We start from the raw sequence: 26,507 nt of genomic DNA on the forward strand, positions 1-26,507 counted from the left end.
GCTCAATACTTCCCTTTCAACCAGACCACTCAACAACAAACGTTTATTGCTTCAAAGGCGCCCTACCAGCCCGAGCGCGCGCTTGCGAGCAGGCACCCACAACTGCCTTTTTGTGGCACCAGACCAGAAATAGACCCCTCCACGTTGCGGAGAAAAGGAGAAAGCTACCAACTCCCCGGCATGTGATATATTGAAGGCCGTGGAAGAGAACGCTGCGAGCCACCTCCCTCTTCGAGAGAGGGCACGCAGCTTTCATCGTGTTGTCCGTGGTCGAGTTGAGAGGGAACGATTATGCGCGATTTCTCACAGCGCATAGTTTCGGTGACAGTGAACGGATTTTCATAGTTCTTGTGGGAGGGGATTGCTGGAACAATAGACTTTAGCCAAAAAATACATTCCTACTAGTCGATGGTAAGTGCTGCAGGGCCCCTTTAACCCCCTCACAGCGGGCACCACTCCGCAGCAAACTTCGGTAGCTAAACAAGAGGGCAAGGGGGGGGGGGGTTACACATCAGAAGTGTACTCCTTCCTAAAGGCTGGAATAATTTATTGTTTAAGTGTTTAAGTCCGAAGGATATGGCGCATACACTAGGCAGTTTGTCACGGAAGGGAACAACCTCAGCGGAAGCACATATCCCCCAATAATCTCGTCGAGACCAATCCAGTAGGAAGCAGGGGTATCCCCGTTGTACATGTGATGCCCCTTGAAAAGAAGCCCAAGAGAAGTCGTACTGAGGGGAGAGATGAGGCGCTTCCTGTCCTGCTGGAACTGCAGCTCCAGGGCCTCGTACCGGGCTGCCTCGTGCCCCAGGGAGTCCAGGTGTACCTTGTAGCCGTTGAGCACCAGGTCAGCCAGGTCCGTCAGCTGCTGGAACACCCGGCCCCGCACCGCGGCGCTGTCCGCCAGTGGGACCGCATTGCTGGCTGTCAGGGTGTGCTAGAGGAAGAGGAGAAGAAGAGGAAGAAGAGGACATGAACGATTGATGATGACCAACAACAACTTTTCCAGTTCTGCTCTTTTGCAAACTGGGACAAGAGGTGCAAACTGACAATTCGGGGAGTGGACAAGCTTGTTTACTTGTTTATACATACCCCATTTGGAACCAATAACAGAAAGTTGGTACACTGGTTACTTGATACTGAAGACATGTTAGCGCTGAAAGATGGGACCAAGGTTGAAAATACAGCGCTTGTCACATGCATTTCTATCCTGCGTCTCATCTGTCACCACAAATGTGTTCGCGCCAACTGGGCCATCGCAAGATATAGTACTGACATTGCTTTCAGTGCAGCCTTGGCGTTGCATAAGAATATCAAGGAGAGGGTTTATGCCGTGCGGAGAATCCAGAACAACGCATATGCTTCTTGCAGCTAAACTTCCCTTTCATCGTAGCTGAATCAAATATGGCCGTGCATGCAGAGCGAAGACCTTTTCCTTGTCTCTCAAGATGGTTATGGGCAACAAGTGTCAGACAAGGTAACAGACTGTTGCATTTGCTAGACTTAACGTGCTCCTTTTTGTGAGAAACTACGCCCAAGAAGAAGGGTAAAGAAAGGTCACACCTGGATTAGGATAAAGTACAAACTGCCTGCCCCCGTGTTTCATCACCACACCAGCCACGAGTTTTTTCTCCTGCATGAGCAGACTTTCTAAAGTTTTTCCCCTCGATTTAAGCTCGACCGTCCACGCCACGAGTTTGTTTCCAACAATCTGAGCTTGATTGTCCGTACCACAAGTTTGTTTCCTAAACCAAGAGGTGCTCTCCCTACCCATAGTTGTGACATTGATCTTTCTTTCTGTGGCGCTTCACAGACTTCTCTAACCACACCTCTGGATGAGTCTAACAGCAGAATCCTCCATCGCTGTCTGCATTCCCTCCTGGCTGCTGAGGTGCATCACAGCATGAAAAACTACAGCAGAAACTACTCCACTGCACACCAGCTCAAGGCACTACAACCACTGAACTTCTCTTTCAAAGTAATCTTAGAAGACTGTAAATACCTACCTTGTTAGTAAGCATTGCAAGTCCACTCTGAATGCATGCGCTCCTCTTTGGTGGCAGATTTACGCTAACGTTGACCACTTGGCGGTGCTTCCAAGACACAGCACATCGTCATGAACATTTCTTCCTAAAATTTCTCCTAGTTTTCCAAGCGTGCCCTTTCAACTGGCTGCAAATCTGAGACATTGATGCCACATCTCTTTGTTTGACACGCTTTTCAGAAAACTCCTCATTCTTCCTACGAAAAATAGTGGTGCCTGTGCAGCCTTGGCATTATTTTTTTTCTTTTTTTTTAAAGGGGAGGGGAAAAGGTCTGTCTTTTACACCACTGCCCAGCGCACGCCTCCTAGAAGTGGGACAAAATACCGTTGAGTGTTCTGACTCACTCCACTCTCCTGTTACATGCTTGCTTAATACTGTTCCTGCCCATGTGAGTAATCATAAATGGCCCCCATTTTATTTTTCCGTAACTACAGTAATTACCGCCAAATTAAACTTGCATCAAACATCTCCACGGGTCACGCAAAAAGAGTTACGTACCCCAAACTCCTCAATTACACCTCAGTGAGTACCACCTCCTGAACCCAGAGCCCCCCCCGGTACTGAAAAAAAGACAGCGCCACTTGGTTACCTGTTACTTTGGTAAACAACTGGTACGTGGCGTGGTAAACAGCACGGAGTTAGTCGCGAGTACAGTAACGTGCTGTCGTCTTTGTTCTCTCGTGTTGCGTTTACTATGCTGCCATTCAAGATGCTTAAGGGAGGGGACACTGCTCTTAAAAAACTGTAATCTTTACATTTTCTAACACTATGAACCCTGGTGAGTGCAGTAAGACAATCAGTTTTTTTGATGCATCGCTTGGAACTAATCTTACAGCTCATTAAACTTCAGTGTTTGAAATGGGCACTCAAAATGGTTCCTTGCCACTGGTGCCACCAAGGCTTAATGAGCTGTAAAATTAGTTCCAAGCGATGCATAAAAAAAAACTGATTGTCTTATTGCGCTCACCAGGGTTCATAGTGTTGGAAAATGTAAAGATTACAGTTTTATGAACAACACTGTTTTGTCTAGTGTTCCCCCAAAAATGGTTAATTACCTCTAATTATCTCAGGAACTAATTGACCAACTTAAAAAATAATGCCATACTTGAAATCAGTGGGGGAAAAGCAGCAAGACTGACAAGTTTCACAGCATTTACTTAAAAATTAAAAGAAACAGTTTTAAGAGCCATGTCCCCCCTTAGCTGGACAGATTGCTGGCCTCTTGTACCGATTCTGATTACGAGGTTTTAACACGCCAACACCACACAGGCGATGAGGCGCCCCGTAGTGTAGGGCTCTTATGGATTCATTTTGACCCCCTGGGGATCTTTGACATGCACCGAAATCTCAACACATCGGACGTTTCCACTTTTTGCCGGCTGCCAGCTGGCCCCTGGTAGTCCCCTGGTGCAGTTTTTTTCCGTCACCCACACCTGACATATGCCCGCACGTACAACTCCCGCACCTGCTTGCAGAGGACGTCGCGAAGGACCGTGGTCCACGGCTGGAACTCCAGGCAGATCTCCCGGGCAGGCTCGTACAGCACCTGCTCTTTGTCCCGGAACAGGCAGGCCTCCTGGAGAACTTTCTGCAACGGGGTGCAGTGCCAAACCACTGAAAGACCCTCGCGCAGAATGCGTGCCACGAAGGCAACGTGGCCAAGCTTTTCCCTGAAACTGCACGCTGACCCACTCTGCTTCCCGACACCCCGAAGTGACAGCGAACGACTTAGTTCTTCAATATACACAGTTCCAAAGATCCGCATGGGGTGCATGTACGAAGAAGTGATTCGCTACCAGACGTGTGTTAAATGGATGGCCTAATGCTGTTCAAACATTCAGAATAGCCTTTCTTTTGAGAGTTAAAAGAAGTCCCACAGTGTGTAAGTACAAGTGCCACAAAAAGTAAACTAGAATAATTTCTATTTTATGCCACTGCCAGCATAAATATAATACGCGCTGCCCGATTTTATTCCAGAAAGACTTTCTTGAAAAGTCACTTGGATGTCGCTGGCGAGGCACATGGCGGAGAAACCCCCTCAAAATCTCGAACCCGTGCTCTGTTTACTTTTGGGGGCACCTGTAACATACACTGTAGTACATTCACTTTCTCTTACCCAGAGACACCACCACGACACTACACATTTCTGAAAAGCCAGAAGGCGGTGCTGTCTGTCTGGCCTGATAGGTTCGAAGAACTGGAACGTTAGAAATATATTTTACTCAAAACTAATCGACCAAGATTGCCGCTTGCTTCGAATGTGGTTAGAAGGTAGCAGCAATGGCCAACAAATCAGGCGTACCACGAGGATGGCATTCACGTCGGTGATGAGCGCCAACTCGTCCTTCACTGGCAGGCCCTTCCGCAACTGCGCCTGTTCCTCTTCGACGAGGGCAGGAAAGATCTCGTCCACATCAGACACCTGAAAGTGGGAAAAAGAACAGAGGTGAGACGCAAGGCTGTTCTAGGGTGCAGTGAACAGCAACAACATGCGCAAGCGATGAGTGGGAAGCTGCGCAAGAGACCAAACACAAGACACTTCATGACAGGCCACCTGGACACACCCATAACACAGAGCTTGAACTACAGCTGTCGACGCCCGCTGCAGGAGGACTAAGGCCTCTTTCATACCCTGCCAACCGTCCTGTGCAATCCAAATTCACACCCTGTAATTTGAACAAGCACAGAGCAACAGGAACACATGCAATGAAACAGTGGGGATTCTGCGGGTGCCACACGCCATATGGTGTTCCCTCCAATAAGCACTAGGGGGGATTGGACTCAAGTGCTCACTCCTTATCTTGACCACGGTGACATCTCTTATTGGCTGGCCCTCTTGAAGGGGTGACCGCAGTTGTCTTCCAAGCTATCATCCCGTACCACAGCACAGGAAGTAAGCCATATTTCCCACTACTATATGGAAAATGGGGGCAGCGAGCTGAACAGAGGCAGGCACAGCAATCTCGTTCACCTGCTGGTAGAAGTGGTCGACAGCCGTCAACTGCCCAGTCGCCGACACTCGCCGTGCCTCAATGACATGTCTGATGGCAGCGTCGATGACGCGGCCGAACCTGGAATTAGAGAAAGCCGTCGCAGGTGGGGAGAGTGCCTCACCATAGCCGACTCTGAAAACTGAAAACCCTAGCATCGCTGGCCTTCAGTCGACCCCCTCCAATTACAATTCAATGCTTCATTCGATCCAATATGGGATCTGGCACATATAAGGCCATGCATATACTCCTCAGTTAATTTGGCTATCCACTGGATTGCACCAGAATCTGAAGGTTTTACCAGGATCGAATTAACACGAAGTGACTGCACCGTTTCACAAGCACCGTCGTCGTTATTCTTCTAAACCTAAAAATATCTCGGAATATTCCATCTTGAAATTTCTATCTTGGTCATTCTATCAGAAAATTCTATCTTCTATCAGAGAATTCCATCTTGGTCATTCATTTACTGAGAAGCCAGATTTTAAGACTTCAAACAGCCCACGGCTGCAATTTTTCCTCTGTGGCTTCGGATTGCGTTTTATGAGATAGTACTACTTTCTCTTATACTTCATTCATATGTATGTTTCATGAGAGGGGGGGGGGGGGAGGAAAGAAGGAAGTTTTGCTACAAGACACTTCATGACAGGCCACCTAGACACATCAATAACACAGAGCTTGAACTACAGCTGTCGACGTCCGCTGCGGTAGGACTAAGGCCTCTTTCATACCCTGCCAACCGCGTCAATACAACGAGAGGGTACAACGAGACTCTCGGGACAGCTGGGGATAGGGTAGAACCTGCTGTGTTGCGCCACCTCAGCGTCACAGAATGAGACACGCCTATTTATGCTCCCTCACGGTGCTGCAACGAGCCACGTTTGAGAGGGAGGGAGAGAGTGAGTTGTGGCGACACGTCTGCTACGACGACACTCACTGTGCCTGAAGCGATCGCAGCTGCATGGCGGCCACCAACTTCTCCGCGTGCTCCTGCAGCGAGAGGTGGGTGGCCATCGGGGATCCCCGCACAGTCACCGCGTACAGCTGCACAGCACAAGCAACCACCGACGGGACCCTTCAAGTCTGCACGCTACACACGCTGCTTCAAAATCGAACCAGAGGGTAGCTTTTCAGGAAGTCGACCAGGGTAGCAAGCATGGTTGGTTGCTTGCTCGCTGTCTGCCTTCCTGCCTGCCCTGGTATACACAACTGTTCTGCCCCAAGAACTAGGAACCTTACTTAGAGTAATAGTACCCCTTCAAGGTAGCATAGCAGCTCTGAACGACTGCAGACAGTGCAGCCAAGAGCACGGTCACAAACATAACCGACAGATTCAAAGCGAGATAATGCTTCTCATTTTTAAGCATATTTCTTGCTGCTCACCCTGTTAGCTTAAAAAAAAAAAAAAAAAAGCTTTACTCACGGGCTTGCTCCAAAAAGTACAAAACTACAGCCGTCTCACATTAGCCACAGCGCTGGGCCCCGGGCCCTCTTCAAGATGCTGCCCTACCCGACATCAACCTCATGTTGAGGCTTCCTATTTGCCACAATCTTCTCTTGCCTGTTCATTTGCTACGTCTTTCAGCCTTCCTCCCACCCCTAAGTACTGACGGTAACCAACTGGCAACCATCGCAGACAACAGGGCCATCTTAGGAGGCCGTCCACATACTTTCCTTCGGACCCAAAAACATGAACAACACATGTGTGATGTTTAATACTCTTTTCCTCGCATCGAGGTCTTCAGAAACAACCGACCAGCTAGACCCGTGGTTCTGGTTCACAAAAAACGGAGGAACGGGCGACTCTGCGGGTGATTTCATCAGTTCAAATGCCTGCTTCAGCCACCACACAGGGTCGTCAAATGATACGTACGCAGTGGTGGCTGACAAGTATACCGTATGTGCAACCACTGTGCAGTGCTCTCGCATTGATGATAACGTCATCTCACCAATGCCAAAACATGGTAAAAGGCCCCTTCTGACACGAAGTGACCACTTCCAGCTCCTCTCGACCAACTCCCACACTAGTACACGTGCTGAAACTTTATCATCCAATCCACAAAGGCACCATCGCCACCATTATCAATCGGACGCGATGCCATCTTTGTTTTATTGTTTCTCTTGCTGTCAGTGAATACGTGTGCATGCTATTTTATTCTTGCACAAAATGAGTTTACGCGCTCGGTGCCAGTTCACAGCAGCATTTGAAAGAAAAGGTGGGTGTTTTCCCAAGCCCACGATGTGTCTGCCTTGCGTAAGTTCAGTATCACCAAAAGAAGTGTCGCTAGTGGCGTTAGCTGAAGGGGCATCCGTCGATAGAGTTAACTGCGGTATGCAATGCTCGAAAGACTTCGTTTCATGGGCGCTGCTCTGTGCACCTGTGCTGCTGTACAAAGTGGCAACTTTTGCCCGCGAGTGTCGTGCGACATCTCTACGAATGAGCACCTCAAGATGTTTGCTGGCCGCCTGCACAGACTAGGCTAATGCTACGGTCTCCACACGAGTGCCCCATGCTTTGCGCTTGCTTCACGATGACATGGTCTTCCGAGCGTCTAATAAGAAGTGCTGCATAAGCGATTCCATGGACTGCACCGAGCACGACTTGCTGGGTGGGCAACAGCCAGCGAGGAGCAGTCCGACGATAGTTCAGAAAACCCTAATTAGTGATCTGAGACTGAACGAGTTATAGCCTCAATAAAACGATGTGTACCGAAATATTTTTTTAGCATTTTTCGGCTACAAAGAAAGGGGGTCGGCCTATATTCCGGCTCGACCTATATTCTGCATTATATCAGTATGTGCACCCGGGGACAAAAGTTTCCAGGACACGATTAGAACATGCAAAGTTAATTTCTCGTCTTCCTGGCTGCGAAGATGCTGTTGAGCATATGTTCATGGTGCTCTGTAGTGTGCTTTACTTACAAATGCAAATAAATTGCTGAGCCACCACAGAAGAGATAAACGAACTCCGAAAGTTGAAATCACGCCCTGGACTTTGAAAAGAACTGAAACCGCTTTCATCAGGACTGAACCGTGACCACAGCCTAAGCTTATGACATTTTCATAGAAGCATAGATCTCAGAATTGTACTACAATAAATCTTATTACAGGTCACGGACTAATCAGACGTCTAAAGCTACAACAATTGTAATGATGCAGAAGCCACCACTGCTGTAGACATTTTCACAAAGGCGAGCCCCAGTTCTGTAAAACACAAATGTGCTACTACAATGACCATCAGGCAATTGAAGAAGTAAACAAAAGTAGGAACCAAATATATTAACCTGCAGGAAACATTTCACTTAAAGAGCAAATTTGCTGCAACATTAATATGCCTGAAGGTGGCGTTAGCATCATTTCTGAGTTTACCCAGCTAAGCACCCTGCGTCATTGACTTCAATGCTGTCCTCGCAAAGCAGTCTTTGATGTCACTTTACTTAGACTGGGACAGGATTTAACCCGGCAGACGGTCTGCTCAGATGGCAACAAGGCCATCGAATGGCACATTTGGCACGCAGCCAGTTTCAACAACTGCGCCACCCTGCAACTACTGCAAGTAGTTTCCCCCGACCAGATCCCAACCGACACTGCAAAAGAGCGGTGGAGAGACTTGACAGCCGCACGCACCCTAGCCCAGAGGCCGACGCCCTTGAGGAACTTGACGAGCAGCTGGTGCGCCTGCAGCTTGTCCTCCAGCTGGTTGTGGATCAGCAGGGAGAGGGAGGAGGCCGCCAGCCCCCCGCCCCCTGGGGTGGCGCGCGCCTGCGACCAGCGGGGGTCCACGGCCGGCACGTCGTTCACCAGCCGGGCGCCCAGCCGGGACACGCTCAGGTCCAGCGCAGAGTCCACCTCCGTCGAGGACTCCGCACGGCCACCCGGGAACAGCTCGTCCACCGCACTCTCGCTCTTCAGCTGCGCACCCCCACAACAGCAGAGGGAAGGCATGCTTGATGTCAAACGGGCTTCGGAAAAGCGAAAAACTGACAAAAGAGTAGGCGTGGCACTGGCTGATGCTCCTCCAAACCTGTCTTGCTAGCAATTCAATCGTAAAACTTCATTTGCAGTGTGTGTGAAAGGTAGAACAAGCGGAATACATATTTGTAAGGAAGTGTACGACATTCTGCATTTGTTCCCGGCCACGGGAGCACTGCAGGAAGTTTTGGAGTTATGGCTGCTCTGCCTGGCACTTGAATGCTCTCCTCTTAACTTGAAAGCTCTAAGCCTCATTGCTGTGGCGCCTGTATATGTACCGTATTTACTCATGTAATGAACCCTCCCCCCTACCCCCCTTGTCTTCTTGAGAATTTACTTTTTTGTCATTTTGAATAAATAAAAAATGCAGCGGTAGTATGTTTCTTTCAGCATGGTTGCTGACGCCGTAGACCATCACAGTAACTTGATATCATGCTACAGTACGCACAGAAATGCTAGAAAAACCCATTCCGACAACAACAACAACAACAACAAAAAAAAAAACTTCAACAGTAGCAGGAGCCATGAGCACAAATGCCTTGGCTCCCAATATAAAAATTGCGCGCTTGCGGAGCGCCACCTGCTGAACGCAAAACAAACCTACTTGCGCCATAAAAATGTTGCTGCGTGCGAAAAATGCACAAAATGCACTCCGCATTCCTTCTCTGCTCTTTACTGTTCTGGCTAGTCTGGGTAGCATGCGAATAAAGCACTAAACGTACTCCGCACTCCTCTGCTCTTGCTGCTCCACGCTTCGCCATTACGCTCCGTGGCTTTGTTGTTCATCTGTGTTCCAACCTTTTTTGTGCTCCTTGTGCGCACCGTACAATGGGCCAATACATGAGCTACACAGCCAGACTTAAACTGAAGGTCATGAAGCATGCGTTGATTCAACGGAAACCGCACGGCTGGGCGGCACTTCAGTGTTGAACCACTGCGTGTACGCTGCGGGCGAAAACAAGGTTTTCGGACGGTGAACGGGGGTCACCGTGTGTTTCGTGGGCGCAAAGAAGGGAAGCTTCCGGGTGTGGGAAAGAGCCTTGACGGCACGGAAGACGATGCGCTGTGGGCCGACAACAAATGTGAGGCGGCAAGCCACTTCAGTAAGGAGGACAGCCCCATGGCGAATAGGGGGGTCCACTAGCACGTTGGGAACAAAAAGGAAATTTGATTACATAATTACCTACGTGTTTTTACGAAAATGTCAAGGTTCTGAAAGCGCTTCTCTTAGCAACTGTATTATATGAAATTTCAACTTTTAAAACTTGCTATTTTTCCCAGCATAATGAACCCTCCCCCCAAATTCATGCCGAATTTTCTGGGAAAAAAGTGGGTTCATCACGCAAGTAAATATGGTAAGTATGGTTATGAGGAGTCCCCGTAGTGGAGGGATACAAATCTATTCTGACCAACTGTGGCTCTTTAATGTGAGCAAAAGCTGCTGCCTTCCTTCTATAACGCGAGAACACATGAGCACCATTTCCTGCAGAGGTAAGTCAGTTATTTTTTTACCTTACCATCGCCATTCTTTACCTTTTTCCTTTGTATCCTTTCCTTCCACTCCATTACTATGACTGAAAGCCTTGGGCAATCACGGTTGTTAGGCCCTTACTCAGGCTTAACATTTGGAGACCTTAACATTGAGCCTATTGATGTGCTAAGCAACATCAAACTCATTGTTAATCAAAAAGCAAGTACCAGTTGATGACGGCAGACTTCAAATACACTGAAGGCAAAATACAAGTTATTTAGATCGATAGATCAGCTCATGGAGAACACAAATTTGCCACTCTTACGCGTAGCTTTTCTCAAAGAAGGTAGAAAATAGTGAAAACGTGAAGACAGGTGTCGGTGCCACTGGCTATACCGCGCAACTTACACCGGAAGTGGTTAAATCTGAGTGACAAATATTTTGGCAATACGCCTTCACAAGTCCATAAAAACTTAACTGGAAGCTTCTGTAGTGTCATGTTCGAATGTCGAAGAACAAAAAGAAAGCTAGAAACAATATGATGGAGGCCCAGCCGATAAACCAAGCGACAAGCCCAAACGCCAACAAGATCGTTTTGATTTCGGTGCAATACCTCTCGCAATACTCGGCCAGATAATTGTGTGACCCTTGTGCAGCAGTGCATGCATGGCTACTTTTATTACGACCCTCTGTGAGATTTTGCTGCGTTAATTGGTTTCGTGCTACAAGCATCGTGCTATCGTTGCCTTTGCCACCAAAACATCACAGAGAACAGGCGAGAATTTTCCCCCCTGCCAAGCCACTCACCAGTTCGCCCTTGCAGTAGAAGACGAACGCCGCGCGTAGCCTGATGAAATTGCTCTCGTCGACACTCGCCACCTGCAATGAGAGCGGTGCTCAACTAAACCTGACCACGAGTAACCACATGCGTGCAGAGAGAGAGCAGACAGCGTACAACACTCATCAAAACAGCAAGCCCGGTCTGCACTTTACACGCCGACCAGCCCTGAGTGGATGGGTCAACTATCAGACACCGTGGCTATAATTGGTGCAGCATGAAAAGACTATGGGAAACCAAGGGCAGCTCGCAACAAAGGAATTTTCATAATGTTAGGTTACAAAGTGGACCTCTAAGAGAGCCATCTTTACCTTCTTGGCATTCCTTTAACTTGAGCAGCGTACACTTCTGTACCTTATTTGTATGAATATACATACTTTATACCGTAAAAACCCGAATCCAAGACGACCTTTTTTTCCAAAAATGGAAACGCCAAATCGCAGGTTCGTCTTGGATTCGGGTGCGAACAAAAATCCTAAAAATAAAAAAGAGGGGGGGGGGGGGCAGCGGCCGCCGCGAGTATACCTAAACTCACGAATTTATTCTCCATCGGAACAAAATAATGTGATCAGTCGCCCAACGATTTGTCTAAAAAACAAGCGCGGTCTTGGGTGCCTGAATGAGCGCGCGCGCATGTCCCTCCGTGGGAGACAGGGAGCATGCACGCATCGAGGCCGTCGAGGCTCGATGCGTGCGTGAGGCCGTCGAGGCTCGATGCGTGCGTGAACCGCGAAACCCAGCGCAAAATATACATACCGTAAACCATGCGCGGCGCGGGCGCGAGCAGTTCGTATGGGTTCGCAAGTACGTCTGGTTGGGAGCACTGCGGTAGAGAGTGTACCTAGCTGGTTGGTCCGCTCTGTCGTCTGCTACGGCGGTCCGCCGTGTGGATGCTCTCGCCGCTGCATCGGACCGCGGCGGACCGTGACGTAGCATCACGTGACCGTTGGGACCGCGGACTCGGTCCGTCGTGTGGATCGGCCTTTGACGTGTTGCTTTCGCTGATCGTGTTACATCGCGCCCATCGCGCTTTCAGTTGTAACTCCACTTTCGAAGCAGCGGATGCAATGTCATCCCGAAGCTACTACACAGCGTCGTTCAAGCGAAAAGTCATTGTAGTCGCGAAGGAGACAGGGAACAATCTCGCTACAGCAAGGAGGTACGGCGTTTCCGAGGCAAATGTTCGACGGTGGATGAAGGACGCTGATCGCCTGCAAAGCTGCTCCGGCACTCGGAAGGCATTTAGCGGGCCGAGAAAAGGACGGCACCCAGAACTTGAAGAGGAGTTGCTGACATTCGTTCGGAATGCAAGAAATGGCTGCATCGCCGTCACAACCGAGATGGTGCAAACAAAAGCGAGGGAAATCGCTCGGCAGCGTGGCCTTTCCGCAGCCGTGTTCAAGGCCAGCAAACAATGGGTGCAGCGGTTCATGAAGCGCTCTGGACTCTCTCTTCGACGGCGGACTTCAATTTGTCAACGCTTACCAGTCGACTTTGAAGAGAAGCTAACCAGCTTTCAACGCTACGTGATCGGACTGCGGCGCCGCCACGGCTATTGCCTGGGTCAAATAGGGAACGCGGACCAAACTCCGATCTACTTCGACATGCCCCTGACCCGAACTGTAGAGGCAGTTGGAGCCAAGCAAGTGAAAGTGAGAACGACGGGCAACGAGATGCAACGAGTTACTGTCATGCTGGCCTGCACTGCAGATGGGAGGAGACTGCCGCCCTACATCATCTTCAGCAGGAAGACTCTTCCGAAGACGGAAGTGTTTCCTCGTGGAGCCATTATCCGCTGCAATGACAAAGGGTGGATGACGGCCGAACTGTTCGACGAGTGGATTCGGCTCGTCTGGCTTCGTCGTCCCGGAGCACTCCTGAGTCCGCGGTCCATGTTGGTCGTGGACTCCTTTAGAGGCCACACGTGCGATACCAGCAAAGCGTTGCTGGCGAACAACAAGTGCGACATGGTGGTCATCCCAGGAGGGATGACTTCCCAGTTACAGCCTCTGGATGTTTGCATTAATAAGCCTTTTAAGGACAGGGTCAGGTGCCTGTACAACGAGTGGATGCAAGAAGGTGACCACGCGCTCACTCCAACGGGCCGTCTGAAGCGCGCGTCGCTGTCTCAGCTTGTGGGGTGGATTTTGGATGCGTGGCACGGGATTCCGGACACCATGGTCGTTCGCTCGTTCCAGAAATGTGGCATTTCAAATGCGCTAGACGGGTCGGAAGATGACCTTCTCTGGCAAGAAGTCAGTGACAAGGAAGTCAGCAGCGATAGTGATTCGGAATAAACGCATGTAAGCTTTCTTTTCTTTTTTTCCAAAATTGCTTGTTGTCACTTAAGGGTTCGTCTTGCATTCGGGGTCGTCTTGGATTCGGGTTTTTACGGTACGTATATTCTGTACAGATGTGTATACTACATATGGATACGTACGATATGTATACTATGCACAGATAGGTACACAGTGAAACCCCAGTGATATGTCCGCTTGTATTACGGCGACCCGCTTATTATGACGGATTACCGCGGTCCGAGCACACTCTCCGTAGAAACAATGCATTAAAAACTCTCATTATACAATGCTTGGGTGCACGCAGACCGCTTCATATGGTGGCCTCTGGCAGAGATAAACCGACGTTTTAGGGGTGAAGCCCATTAGGGACTGGGGCTGCTAGTGTTTCCTGTCGTGGTGGTCGTCGTAATCGTCATGTAGTCACGGTACTAAAACACCGGGAAACTCGTTCACGCCTCGCGCTAAAATGTAACGCACACATAAATAATAATAATAATAATAAAAAACTTACCCGGACACTCTTTTACGCCTCGCGCTAAAGAGCTCCGTGCTTCAAAGACAAGAGACTTTTACAGCAAAGCTGTATACCTCTAGACCCCCAACAGTTTTATCTCTGGCGGCAAAAATTCCAAGGCGCCAAGAATACACTTATACACTGCATGCTTCACCCCTCACCAGGTTTCACGTCAGTGGAGATAGCCCGGGATTTTTTCCCACCTTTTACAGTGCTTCACCGCCTCATCCCGACCTTTCTTTATCCTTAACCCCCCTTCGACGCTGCTTAATGTGCAAAGGTCCGCAGGCAAGCCAGACAACTTGTTGAAGAGATGCAAGCAAGCAGGTACTTGTGGATCGGAGTGAACCTTCAACGGTCCCGCGCGGCAGCAGACCGCCAATGTGCCAACCACGAGAAGTCCGTACAGGGGGCTGGTGGACCGCGAATCAAGCTACCATTGAGCCGATGAATGTGAAAACAGATACGATGCAATCCCACGGTGGTGACTGAACACCCGGTTTCCTTGCTTGCTTGATCCAAGTTCCTTCCCTTCACAATGCGTTCTCTCCCCCTCTCTCTGCCTATCAGTGGGGTGCTTCGATTTACGGTCTCGGACTCACCCCAGACTTCCCGAGAAGCAGTCCGGCATTGGATTTTCCCATGTATCCCTATGGCTTCGGGGAATCCTCGGACTACCCGCGGACTATCAGCACAAGTCAGACTGTAAATCGAAGAGCCCCAGTGTCTTTCAACACTGTGCTGTCGCTCTGGTCCTTTCTTTCCCGCCTTTTCTCCACCGCCGCCTCGCACTATCGTTCGTTTCGTTTGCCCTTGACAGTCTTGCACTCTTGCCCTTTCCCCTCTCAATCTGCTGGGCTATGTCGGCCATTCCATCTCGTGTGCGTGTGGCGCTGGACGGCATTGGGGCCGTGTGGCGTGTGGCGCATGGCTGACGGGCTAGCACAGGAGGGGGGCACAAAATAGGCGTTTGTTTTCTTTTTAGAAACTTTGTGTAATTTGTGAACCCCTAGCTTAAATCCAAAGCTCACAAATAAATATAGTAAAATAAATAAGTTCTTAGCCCACCTATTGCGCGAGACCGTCTACTGGGCAGACATTTACCTGTACCAAGTCATACAATGCTTTTGCATGGTCTCTTGAAAGTTGTATTATCGGAGTTCCACTGCACTTTCTATGGACATCTGTACTTTACACATACATAGAAGTGCACGTACCGAAGAGAAGTGTATGCACGTTCAACTATAAAAGCCTGTGCTTTGCTCTTACCCAGGGGGGGAAGGAACGTGCACACCATTCGTACTAGCACACACAACGTGACCCCCAGAGCCACCAGCTTTTGAATAGTCAAATTTCCCCACATAAGCATGCTGCTACCAGGAAGCCCTACTCAAACGGTGGTGGCGTGCCTGCACAATCACCCACGCCTGGCACCCTCTAAAGTCCTTGTCCCATACGCTCCCCCAGGAGACAATGTAGATGCAGCTCTTCTTGCCTATTCACACACAAATGTTCACCCCGCGACTCAGCTGCGACGATTGAGAAAGTAAAGCTGGGGGTGCCAGGCTCACCTCCATGGCTTCTTCGTCGTGCGAGCCTGAATCTTGAAGTAGACGCTCCACAGCATGACTAAAAGGGAGAGGCAAGGGGAGTATTAATAAGCATTCTGTGTAATGGGCTTGCATCAGGGCCTGCATTCTGGAAAGTGCAGCGACTCATGGCTATAACACACTCGGCTCAAGGCAAAGAACATGAAGCTCTTTCTGGGTCCAAGAATTTTTCGCAAATAACCAAGGTATACTATAAGGATAATGCTACTGAGATACAAAGCAATTTCCAGAACTCTGATCTGGAGGGAGGGGAGAGATACTTGTGTCCCTATTTTGCACATCACATGTGAAACGCACAATGCTGATGCACCAGACTAGTCTCAGGGCACCAAAAGCTTTAATACAGAGCTTGAAAACAGCAGCTGCTCATACAGACGTCCTCCAACGTAAAGTGCTTTGTTAACCGGAATTCAAGTTGGCACATCACTCAGGCCAATGTTTTCGCCCTGCAATGAGCGAGAGAGGAGAAGCTGCAAAAGATGAAGGAGGCAGCAGCCTGACCCACCTGGCATCCTGCGCGGGCGCGTGGATCGACCGGACGCTGACCACACCATGGACGTGCGAGAAGAACAGGGGGGTGCCCTCCCACGAACCTGTGAGCAGGCACACAGACATGCACTCACAATGTCAAGCTCTTTTCCTGTTACACTTGAGAGGCTGCTTTCGAAACGGTGGCGTGAGTCACAGAAGTTTGGCAGGCAGTGCAAACGGTACCAGTTTGTGCAGTACCTCGAGTCAAGTTTCCGCAAGTCGTCCCAGGGCACACAAAAACGCAGGTAGTTAATATTTGATCCGAATGAAGACTAGTGCTGGGTTGTGTTCGTTGAAGGAGTGATTTTAGGTTTTGTCTGTCAGGTTTTTATTTATTGCAAGCATTCAAGTACACTGCCCTTTTTACAAAGCGAAGCATTCAGCAAAGAACATTTTGCAAGCACAATACAGTAGATGGTAAAACTTGACATCGAGTTAACGTTTCCACAATTCTTATCACTGCCACCCCCACCAGCGTTGCTTACATCCACTGCACAACACAGGCCTCACCCCCACATGTCCAGTCCTTCCCATCTGTGATGTTCGAATCCATTTTTTGCTCCTGGCCCAAGACCACTTTTTTTTTTCTCAATTTGAGCTAGGATATTGTCCACAAGGGTGTTTGCTCCCCAATCCAAGCATCCTGCCTCTTCACAACTGCTTCCTATGTCTAAGTCGTTTTTATTCGTTTTACTCTTCGGTTTACTTTTTCGTTTTACTTTTAGTCGTTTTACTCTTATCGTTTTTATTCCCGTGTCTCAATAACGTACCGTATTTTCCGGTGTATAAGTCGCGTTTTTTTTTCTGAAATTTTCGTTGGTGCGTCTTATCCACCGGTGCGACTTATGTATGGAATAAATCTGGTTCGCGGCAGCCGCGTGTGGCCAGCGCACGTTGAGACACAGCTCTATGGTGTAAATCAATCCTAAGTCCACCGGTACGGCATTTCTCATAGCCGATATGTCGCTTCGGGACATTGCACCAAAGAATTTGCAGCTTTTTCTAGTCAAAAAGAATGATAATGGCCTGCGACAACCGCGCGCCACTTTAGGCCATGCGCAGTAACTACAGTTCAGAATAAATTCAAAGTAACATCAAACTGGGTTGCAAAAACAAAATGAAGCTCATGAATTATTACAGACAGTTACTCCGAAGGAGGTAAACGTGCTGCTAATTTTTAAAATGACAGCTTGGAGATAAGTTTTGATTTTCGTGCCGCTTCCCATCGCGTCACTTCCGTCCGCCATGACACCTTTATCGCGCTGATTTACGACAGCACACAAGAGACGCGCAATGTTTGGAGAGGTGGCCAAATGGGTCTCCGACTCTTGGGACTCCATTTCTACAAAAACAGTTGTAGCCGGGTTGATAAAGGCCGGAGTAATCCGGGCCCGCGAGTGGTAACGATGTTGGCGAAGAAGACATCAGAGAGTCGGAGGACGACAGTGATGCACCGGTGGAACTACTACCGAAGATACTGAATTAATTGTTAGCGAGTCTAAGGAAAAAGACTTCGATGGTTTCGCCTAAATGCCGTCTGTAAGTACATGCCATCTGTGTGTATCCAAAAACCATTTTTGAGAAGTTATTTATGTCCAGACTTTGGATGGTATATGCCCGTGTCTAGCCCTGCTTACTGGGGGATGTGTTACTAGGCGGCAGCCGCCACAACCATGTACTTTCGCCGCACTTTCTAACGATCTGATTCACTACGAGTTTACCTAATTAACAAGTGTGTCTTATACAACAGTGAGACTTGTATACGTTTTTTTTTTTGAAAAACTCATTTTGAGGGGGGTGCGACTTATACAAAGGTGCGACTTATAGACCGGAAAATACGGTAACCTAAATTTGCTTTCAAGGTGTTTAGTTAGGTGCCAAGTTTCTGCCCCACAAGTCATCGTCAGTTACACGTATTGGTTGTATACACAACTGTTGTCAGTGACAGGGGTAGCCTGCTGTTCATTATACGAGGGTGCTTGCTGTGTAAAACCAGACGACAAAGGGCCGGGACATGCAGAGGGAACCATGAATTCTATTTACATAACAATGTCGATAGTGTCACCATGCGCGGGAATTGGGGAAATTTTCTTTCACAACACTCGCCAAATGCACCCAGCCCACACTAGCTCGGTGTCAATTTCTCTCCCTCGTGGTCTGGATGAATGCTCCAAGGTAGTTCCTGTCCAGGATAGTTATATCCATCCACCTTTTCAAGCATTCCATTACCTAGGTCAAAGATAACGAAACTTTCTGCGCGCTTCTTTGGCACTGTTTTTAATTTAACCCAACAAAAGAGTTTTCGCGTACAGTCCCTTTGAAGCACTCCCTTGGCACGTACTCCAGACTCGCTGAAAAAGACAACGCCATCCACCGATCTCAAGTGGCTCAAATATTCTTTCCAAAACCCCCTTCTAGGCACGCAGTATAAACAATTCTGGAGATGTGGGCCTACCAGCTCCGAGCAGCTTGTCCTTCTTGAACTCGAGCACGTCCAGGTCATCAGCATTGCTGCCATCTGCATGCAGAGAGCAGAAAAGGAATCGCTGCAGCACAAAATACATTACCAGCTACAGATGATTGTAAGTCCAGGCACACTGTACATGCCACAGAAAGCCATAGCTCCTGCGTGGCACTTCTTTGCGCCCAGACTGAGTACAGAGAACACCGTACTCACACGACACGCAGTAGACCTTGGAGTCGCAGTAAACAAAGCTTGCACGGCGGTTCGGCGATGGAAGGACAAACTTGTAGCTCAGCAGGGCTTCCTCGTCTCTCTCCTGGAAAGGAGAAGTCATTGTGAACTTCCAGTCTCTTCTTTCAGTCCTTCTCAAAGGGCGAGCGAGGGAGATAATGAGATAGAGAGCCGGAGAGTGCAGACAACAGTAACGAGCACTTCGCCCAATTTTATGGCCCAATGGACACCCAAGGCTTCCACGGGTATTATGTAAAACACAGGAGAATTTTAAGTGCGAATGCACTTTATAAGCGACCCCAAACCATCCACCGCCGGCGGCGGCGGCGGCGGCGTCCGCAGTCCTCCTCTCTATATATAAAAAAAAACAGCATCCGGCGCCAGGTTTCGATCCGAGGACTTTGCGGCCGCAGCGCGACGCTTTACCGACTAAGCCACGGACGCGACGCTGATATCAGTGTTAGTAACGCGCTTTATATCTTTAACGCATTCAAACTACGTCGTCAGCGGCGTGCGTTGGCGACTCAGCGGCGTTATAGCGGCTTGATAACTGCGTGGTGTACACGTGATACTACAAACCCGATGGAAGAGATGGAAGAGAAGGCGGCGAGGCGGTGGGCTGCGGGGGCCGAGCGCAAGCGCCGCAAGCGGGCCGACAACCGTGCATTCGCACTTTCACATTCTCCCCCTCGGGGAAATGCGGGGGAATTTTTTCACAGGACCTTTTTTTTTTCTGACTAAACTAGCAAAAGCATGTTTCATCACTCACAAAAAATTTTACATACTAGGTCCCACAGTACAGCACAAAAGCTAAAAGACCCTAAATGGCAAACCAAACCACCCTTAGAAAGGGGAGGTGGCATCACGATGGCGCTGCAGACATAGCCCCCCCCCACTTTTGATGCCTTTTTGTTTGTACTGCTCGCCATCTAAACAACTGCCAAGCCTGTAGCTCCAATTGTATTCCCAAATGTCACATTGCAACTTGTAGTGACCAATTAGGTTGTTTCCTCACAGCACAAACAACTCACCGAAATAAAAAGCAGACATGCTAAACAGAATACAGTGTTACAATCCCTATGCAGGGGTGAGACAGCTGAATGGGAGCAGTTTTTGGGGCAGCGAAATCTTGATTTTGGAGCAGAAGAACCTTGATTTGGAGCAGAAGAACGACATTTATTGTGTCCCCTTAGGAGCCTAAGAAAGAAAAATTTTGGCAACTCGAGGAAGGGGGGGAGGGGAGGTGCACTTTTTAACCAGTTTTGAACGTACGTAACACTGAAATGGCCTTCAATAATGTTTTTTCTACCAGAGTATCACAAGGTACAAACTGCACTACATTTTTACAAACCATTTTTTAAATTCTTAGGCTCTATGAATAGATAGCATAGAGTTCCGTTGGAAATATCGAATTCAGAAATTAAGCAATCGTAAGGCATGTTATTATCATGTGAATGCTGAAATTATTATTTTTGCAATCCCAGACTCTGCTTTGATTGATTGATTGTGGGGTTTAACGCGCCGACGAAACTCAGGCGATGAGGCGCGCCGTAGTGGAGGGCTCCGGATTAATTTTGACCACCTGGGGATCTTTATCGTGCGCCGAAATCTCGTACACACGGGCGTTTTTGCTTTTCGCCTCCATCAGAACCAGACTGCTTTATGCACAAGTGTAGAGCCTCGGCAAAAGATGCGCAAAGCGAGGTGACAGTCATTGTACCCCACCAGCCCTGCCATTTCAATCTCCAAGGTGCATGTTCATTACGATCGTAATTTGAGGAACGTTGGTACGTTTAGCCACATCCCTTATGGCTATTAAATTTAACTTCAGATAGATGAACCATTATTACCACCGTGCATTATTAGCCCATCCCGCTATCGGACACTGCTTGAACATTTTGCGGCGATGTAGCCTGCGCCATCATTTCTGCAGTGTCGACCATCCCATTCCCGCCGCTTGCAAGCTCGCTATCAAAGGCAGCAATAACTCAGCATTTTCTAACACCGCAATGAGTCCGAAATTTCACATCAAGCACGCACCGCGCCTCACACTCAAGACCGAAACACGACGACTTTGCGGGCCCCACGTTGTTTTTGATGAACTCCCGTCTTTCGAGTCGCGCAACTTCTTGCAATAGATCAAAGGACTAAATGTGAACCCAGCCACCCCCATAACCAGAACCACGGTAGAAATCGGCGAAGAGCACTGCCTGAACCACGAGCAGCCGCTTCGCCCGGCGGCCATGTTTTCCAATCTTCATCTCACCATAATGGCGGCGTTCCGAAAATTGCCGTTTTGTCATTAACTTGCACAAGTAGGTAGTTTGTCGCCTCAATACACATAAATATTTTTTCTACAGTACTTTGCAACGGTTTTTGATGGGAATACTTTTAAAAACTCGCATAATATAACATGTGCTACCCGACATTGTGACTTTCGAAAAACCTATATCGGGGACAATTTTAAGCGTTTTTTTATCGAATGAGCAATCAATTAAACCTTCACAAACAGCATCACCTAAGAGGTGCTAAAAAATTGTGCCGTAAGTAAGCATTTTTCCTCACTGAAACTGACGGGAGCATCAAAATCCTTGGCTCTCACACTGTTTTGGAACAGTCTGGAGCAATTTTTGCAATTTTCAAGCTTCTGGAGCAGCCTGGCGCAGGAAAACAAATTTGTATCAAAACTGCACAATATCCGCAGCTGTCTCACCCCTGCCTATGCTGTCAATGAGCAGTTATGGCACCCTACACTGCTAAGCCTTTTTAAAGCAGTAAAAAAAAAAAAAAAAGGCAATACAGTTAAACCTCGTTATAACGAAATTGAAGGGGCGCCGCGATTTGCTCGTTATAGCCAATACTTCGTTATAGCCGTAGCCGGCATTTACTGCAAATATTATGCATTGTAGTTACCTAAAACAAAAAGCGGGCGAAATAGCATCTTGCTGCACGGCGATAGTCAGTAAAATAAACACATTCCGGAGGTAAAAAAAAAAAAAAGTCACGAACCTACTTTATTGCAGTTCAAAACTCGTATTTCAAACAGACTTGGCTACGAAGGAGTCGGTAAATGGACATTGATGCACCTTCCTGATGCGAGCGATGGCTCCCTCAGCTGCAGCCGCTACGTTCACGCCATCTTCGCCGCCCTCGTGCGCGCCGAAGTAGCGACGCAGCACGTCCACCGCATCTAGTGCCTCCGACGCCATTCTTAGCGCTTCTTTTCAAGCCATGTGCAACAGTGCTGACGATGGACTCTCGGTTGCTCACGAATGTGGACAGCGTACTCGTCCACACGTCAAAGTCTCTTGCCACCTTACCACGAAGTGCACCTTACCTTCCTTCGCGCCCGATGCGACGGCTTTTATCATAGCCGTCTTCTGTTCAAGCGTGATAGCCTTTCGCTTTCGCTTCCCGCCTGTCGCACTCGCGTTGTTGGAATCACGCCGGCAGTACGATAAAAGATAAGGCTGAAGACTGCCAAAACCCACGCACACACAACTACGCAGCGACGTCGGCGATACGAACAGGGGAGGATTGGGGGGAGGGTAGAGGAAGGCGACGCAACCGCGCGCGCCGTGTGCATTGGGGTTCTTCTCGGGCTCACCGCGGATAGTCCGCGGATTTCCCGAAGCCATAGGGATACGTGGGAAAATCAAACGTCGGACTGCTTCTCGGGGAGCCCGCGGTGAGTCCGACAGTGGGGCTCTTCGATTTACACTCTCGGACTCACCGCGGATAGTCCGCGGGTAGTCCAAGGATTCCCCGAAGCCATAGGGATACATGGGAAAATTGAATGCCGGACTGCTTCTCGGGGAGTCCGCGGTGAGTCCGAGACTGTAAATCGAAGAGCCCCACTGTAAATCAAAGGGCCCCATTGTCTGCATGCCGTGCGCAGCGAGAGGAGGGTGGGGGCTTCGCGGACGCAGCGTCCACATGGCGCGCTAGCCAGCTTCGCGTGCGTGGCGGGAGTTTTGAACTGCTAATACAGTTGCCGAGTCACGCACTGTCTCAAATCCGCGTTGCGCACTGTTGCAAAATTAGCTCAAAATTTGATTTCTCAACGAAATTTGTTCGTTATATCCCGTAACGGGGAAATTTTACCTCGTTAAAACGAGGTTTTAAATACATTCGTTTCTATGGGGACTTTCAAGGGGAATTACGATTAGCTCGTTATATCCATTATTTCGTTATAGCCCGTCTCGTTATAACGAGGTTTAACTGTAGTTGTCTTTTTAAAGTACAAAGAAAATGAAGGCAGTAAGATCGCACCAGCAACAAGAACAAATTGGTGTGGGTGGGTCAGTGCCATGGTCAGTGAGAAGAAAGCTTTCAGAACTCCCGACAGACCGTACAAACAAGTTGCAGGCACACTCCTACAAGCCAACAAACAAGAACAGACACTAACCGTGTACTGCTCCGAAAAACGGAGCACGTTGAATTCGGTAAAGTTCACGGGAGCATCCACAGGGGACCCCATGTGCCGGACATCCACCGTGCCTAGAAATAACAAGGATAGAAAAGCACTTCTCGGAATTCTACAGAACTTTTTTCTCTCTTGTTCAAATCCTACAGTAAGAAATGTGGCGGCCTGTGCTCATGTGTTACAGCAAGGCCGATTGCGCCATGAACCTGTTCAGTCGAAGCCTCCCTTTTAATGCATCAAGTTGTTCATTGAGCGGAAAAGTCGGCGCCCCCAAAACGCCAGAGAAATTGCAATTAGCTGCTACGCATCATGTGACTGCATACCGCCTGCTTCAGGAATAAAACACGACCACACCCCACTGGCCTCACCCAGTGATGCAGCAGTCACCAGCAAGCCAGGGCACTGTGCATAACTGCTTCTGCTCCGCTCGGCGCCGAACGCAGACCAGCTTTCAATTACACACACATTAACGCTTTCATTGCACCATAACCAGTGCTTATATGCCGTCGTAGTTTTTTTCCGAGCCCAACAGATGACCATGAGGGAAGGGGGGAGGGCTTACCAAAGGCATAGTACAGCTGCTGGGAAACTTGGGGATTGAGGGCAGCCATCAGGACCACAACCCCGTTGCTTCAGGAAAAGAGGGGGAGAAGTAGGGCAGCGTTTCACAATGCGAAATCTTGCTCGTAATGCAGTGAAAAACAAATGAAAAAATGAAGCTGCTGTCAAGGGGAAAAAGGTACATACGTTGCAGGCTGCATATCAATGCACCAGGCCTTCAAGTGCCTTGGAGACGTGTTCTCATTATCCTGAAAAGAAAAAGAAAGAGAAAGAAGGGGAATGTTTCTTGGCACGCAATTTGAGTAATACTCAACTTCACAGAAGGCGCAAGCATGAACTGGTACTATTAATGACTACAGGGTCATAGTGGTGTCACAGTGGACATGAACAGCAGGACGTAAACGACTGCCGTGGCTAGGCACAGCAGTGCAGCTCAGACAATCAATCCCCATTGCCTTGAGCTGTACACAGAGCCACTTTCGTGACTGGGACAGCCAAGGCAGAGCTACTACAAGCATCAAGCAGGGAGTGCAGAACAGGGTGTGAAATACGGTATGTGGCCAATTTGTCATGAATACATCACACTGCGTCCGGAGGTCCCATAATTGTACTAATGGCAGGTGGCACATTTTGCCTCACAGCAGATGGCGAATATGCGCAGATTGTTATATATACCACATGCTACAGGCCAACCCAGTTACAACATACTGCATATACCAATGAACAGTTGCGGCACCATCAACCTTGCTATATACCATATGGCAAAGTAAACTGCTAATAACAATGGTCATTTTCATTATTATTGGTTATAACAATTGAGCCAGCCAGTATGAGAACACTTAAAGTATAGTAGTATGTATTTGGAAATCTGGGAGAATCATGGGTGCATTGTGTGTGACCAAGCATGACTTTTTAAACATGAAATAAGTTGCGGCATCTTGTATCTTTCCAACACTAAGAAAAGTTGGTGCCTTTTATATAGCTATACTAGACCTCCTGACTGCCCTTCTTATCTCCTGCTATCGCAAACAGAAAGAGAGGATGGTGACCTTCTAAGGGCATTCATTTAGCTACACTGCAGCACGCACATTACCCTCCCAAAGAACAAACTCGCCTCGTCTCACAAAGGCACCCTCGCATGGAAACCAAAGCTGTCACACGCACCCACAGGGCTTCGTGGAACTGCTCCTTCATGGCCCGGTCCAGGTCCCACTCACCGCACAGCTGGAGAGAGAGAGAGAGCACAGCAGGTGTGAGAACGCTAGCTTACTTTCACTCTAGCAAGGTGGCAGTGGCAGCAGAAGAGCCTAGTGCTACTAGCCACGGAAACTGACTGCCCCCTCTGTTCAAAAACCAACCCGAGAGGTAGGGAACCTGAAGTACAAGAAGTGTCATACGTGTGTTGATTGGTGATTTATGATAAATAATCTTGCACAAAGTAAAAAAAAAAAGGCTTATATCAGAGAGATTTGACTGCAGGCATCGCCTCCTGTATTTTTACAATGCCAAACGCATCAGCCCGGACCGGCCAACCAAGCCCTCTCCTACTCCGGCCACTCTCCCCCAATCTGTAGCCTTCCCAGCTCTTTAGTCACGTGACCTGTTCATCCCGGCGCGACGCGTGGTGGAAAGCGGCAACGTTGGCAAAACATGCTCCGCCACGAGCCTGAGTTTTCTGACGCTGGCGGGGGCGCCCCCTCCTTCGGTGATCTCAAACATAGGTTGCCTTGGCAACCAGGCACAAACCACCCTCGAAATTAGTTACGGTTGCGTGATCCCGGTTCAGCTTGGGGCCCCACCTTGCGAAATCTAGGCACTGCAGGCATACCAGTCACTCCCATTGGGAAGCGCGCGATGCGATTGGCATTGTAAAAATACAGGAGGCGATGCTGCAGGCTACTAGGATGAAAGCCTAATGTGGTTTACCAGCGCCATGCTTTCTGGCCCGTGTCAGCAGCAGCTCAAAAGGATGCGTGCATGTTGAGAGCATACCACTGGATGGTTTAAGGTGTCGCGTGCTCTGTCGTTGACATGCATGGAAACATGTGTAACAGTGCAAACGCACACTGGAAAACCACACCAAGAGGCGGCAATGAAAACCGAGCAAACGCAGCGAGAACCAAAAGGGGGCACTTTATCGGATGAGGGAGACATAGAAGCTTGACAAGGAATGTCTACAAGGGGCGAGAGTACGGTGTCGGGCCCGGTCAAGTCGTGTGCTCAACTGCGCGCTAGTTTTATGGATGAGGGGAAACTAGACAGAGAGAGCCTTGTGGTGTACTGGCGATGCAATCCCGGCCCCCTTCACCTTTTCGGGGCCGGCCTCTTCGATGAACCACTTCTGGAGGCTGTTGCGGAGCAGCACAAAGAGGCGCTTCTCGTCCTCTTCCTCGGTCGGCTCCACCAGCACCTTGACCAGGTGGCGCTGCAGGGGAGAGGAAGGAAGGGAGCACCCCCTCCGTTCAGAGCACTCCCACCCATCTCATCTCGCTGGGACGGACTGTAGTGTGTTCCCAGCCAGTGTGAACACACTAGCCAATGAGGCTGTTGAATT

The 26,507-nt window shown here is 49.0% G+C and overlaps 1 protein-coding gene across 1 annotated transcript in view; it reads right to left on the bottom strand.

The window, feature by feature from the left end:
- Nup133 (nuclear pore complex protein Nup133) overlaps positions 1–26,507 on the bottom strand; it is a 63,317-nt gene that overhangs the window by 22,173 nt on the left and 14,637 nt on the right. Inside the window, 16 exon segments of the mRNA XM_077681703.1 lie at positions 733–937; positions 3,511–3,633; positions 4,348–4,467; positions 5,017–5,116; positions 5,973–6,079; positions 8,663–8,947; positions 11,286–11,357; positions 15,702–15,759; positions 16,246–16,333; positions 18,727–18,789; positions 18,949–19,051; positions 23,375–23,466; positions 23,955–24,022; positions 24,140–24,201; positions 25,118–25,177; positions 26,262–26,378. Coding sequence (XP_077537829.1) covers positions 733–937; positions 3,511–3,633; positions 4,348–4,467; positions 5,017–5,116; positions 5,973–6,079; positions 8,663–8,947; positions 11,286–11,357; positions 15,702–15,759; positions 16,246–16,333; positions 18,727–18,789; positions 18,949–19,051; positions 23,375–23,466; positions 23,955–24,022; positions 24,140–24,201; positions 25,118–25,177; positions 26,262–26,378 — 1,723 coding nt within the window.

This window comes from Haemaphysalis longicornis, unplaced genomic scaffold (genome assembly GCF_048455015.1).
Source record: "Haemaphysalis longicornis isolate Haplotype H1 unplaced genomic scaffold, Haemaphysalis longicornis Haplotype H1 scaffold_8, whole genome shotgun sequence".
Lineage (NCBI taxonomy): Eukaryota > Metazoa > Arthropoda > Arachnida > Ixodida > Ixodidae > Haemaphysalis > Haemaphysalis longicornis.